Source organism: Quercus robur, chromosome 7 (assembly GCF_932294415.1).
Source record: "Quercus robur chromosome 7, dhQueRobu3.1, whole genome shotgun sequence".
NCBI classification, from domain to species: domain Eukaryota; kingdom Viridiplantae; phylum Streptophyta; class Magnoliopsida; order Fagales; family Fagaceae; genus Quercus; species Quercus robur.
The window spans coordinates 46264594-46266705 of NC_065540.1; the positions used below are offsets into that span (position 1 = coordinate 46264594).

At 43.6% G+C, this 2112-nt stretch overlaps 1 protein-coding gene across 1 annotated transcript; it reads right to left on the reverse strand.

Moving 5' to 3' along the window:
- Window positions 1–270: 270 nt before the first annotated feature.
- On the reverse strand, window positions 271–1869 carry LOC126691511 (uncharacterized). The gene is made up of 2 exons (XM_050386545.1): window positions 1392–1869; window positions 271–1307 (listed from the first exon to the last, which is right to left on the reverse strand). Exons 1-2 carry the CDS (start codon window positions 1867–1869, stop codon window positions 271–273), a joined length of 1515 nt encoding a protein of 504 aa, XP_050242502.1.
- Between the last annotated feature and the right edge of the window lie 243 nt (window positions 1870–2112).

The following is a 2112-nucleotide window of genomic DNA, read 5'->3' on the forward strand; positions in this document are numbered from 1 at the left end:
CAAGGCACCCCTACAATTCCACACAATTATCTTCATAAATAACAGATGGATGAAAGACACCAGACTCCTTTAAAAGGAGGGAGGACCCACGCCATTATTTTCTTCAAAATCCATCTGCTCTGCCACACCATGGCATACAACCGGCCTCTCCTTGGCCATCACATTGCTAGCACTCAAACACTGATCCCTTGCAATAAGCTCCGCTTCTTCTAGAGTAGCTTTGGAATGGGCAAGCTCATCTTCCCCTTTCTCCATAAAAACAGAGGATGCTCAAACTTCCAAGGCCGCTTGAGCTTTTGGCTGGTTCTCTTCATGACAAACACAGCTTTGATGGCCATTAAGACTAGAGCTCGCCGATTGCCCACCAGACTTAGCATTGAAGTTGAAGTTTGCATCTCCATTCACACTCTGCTTATCTAAGAAAGAACTCCTCACTGTGTTGTCCGCTCCTTTGACTACAAAATTAGTTACCTCTTTTATAGTTCCGGTTGAAGAAGCCCTATTCCTTGCAATTCCCTTCTTACCCCTAATAGAGAGGTTTGACTCAGCTTTTGGGCTAAAGTTTTTCACGTGGGCCTGGCCTGGATTATGGCTTGAAGGATTCGGCCTATTGGAAATTGACTGAACCGTGTTGGCCATTTGGGCCCCAAATGGGCTAAGTTCCAATGTCACCTTCCTTTTGCCTTCCCTATGAGCAATTTCGTTAGGCCCAAACTTCCCAATCCCTTTCATCTTTGGTGTGCTCTGATCAGTGGGGACCTCATTTTTTGTCCCCTTGCTCCCATGCCTTTTGCGTGAAACCATGATCCACGGACCATACACGTCCTTGGTACTGTCCACCAACTTGTCCTCTCCCACCGAGCCCTCGTACGATCCACTGCCCTTAGACGTGCTCGACGTGGTGCCTGCATTGGCAGGAACATGCACAGCGCCTACTTGTCTCGCCGTCTTCTCCATTGTTTCCTCAGTCTCCCTCGCCTGAGCAGCATCATTCCGAACAACATATGGGCAACTTTCACGATGGTGGCCAATCCTACCACAGGAAAAACATAGCCTTTGAACCCCTTTATAGCTCACCGGTTGTTCCTTACCCCCAATAAGAAGAGCTGTAATAAGTGGCTTACCAACATCCACCTGAATACATAGGTGAGCAAACGTTCCCCTGGACTCGGTGGCTGTGTGTGAATCTATTCTTAATACCTTGCCAATGGCATTCCCAATGATTTGAAGAGCTTCCACATGGTAATATTCAATGGGAAGCTCATTCAATCTCACCCAAACAGCCACCGATGAGATATTTGCCTTAGCTGGTTTAAAATTTGGTTCTCATGGTCTAATGGATAAGAAGTTTTCTCCTATAAACCATGGACCATTTCTTAACACCACCTCACAATCCTCTTTGACGGAAAAACGGATAAGGAAAAACTCCTGACCAAGGTCTACACAATCAATCTTTCCCACTGGCTTCCAAAGGGACAGCAGTCGGCCATGGAGGAACGAGAATCCAACAGCTCTTCCATAAACTTTGACAATGAGGCTTTTACTCCAGGGAGATCGAATACGGGCCTTCAGCTCTTTTGAAAAGGGAACAGCAATAAGACCCTCTCTAAGGTCAGGGCGCTCCTCATCTGCTTCTTCATTTGCCTCCATAAGTTCAGTAAAATTAAAAGCTTGAACGTAAGCCCCAGGTATCTCTCCCACAAGCTTATCTCTGAATGACAATGGGTGTCTAGCAATCCCCGGATTAGAAGGAAAGGAGGTCAGGCCTTCCCTCACCTGGCCCTCGAAGTCAGCGTGACTAATGTCCTTTACTTTTTTGTTACTGCATGCTAACTCTGCTTCTTCCTCTCTAGAGAGAATACCAGCCATATACTTTGGGTCTGTTTAAGATTTGTTTATTTTGTTAAAATTGAAATTTTTTTGCTAAAAGTAATATAGTTAAAGATAAAAGTTAGTTGAAATAGTATAATAGAATCCATAAATAGTACCAAAAAATACAAGACCCATTAATAATAGTAGAAATAAATTAAATAGTAAAATAAATTAGCTTTTTAATTTAAAAATAAACACACATAATGTCACGATATCACAAAAAAAAAATTGGGTAGTTTC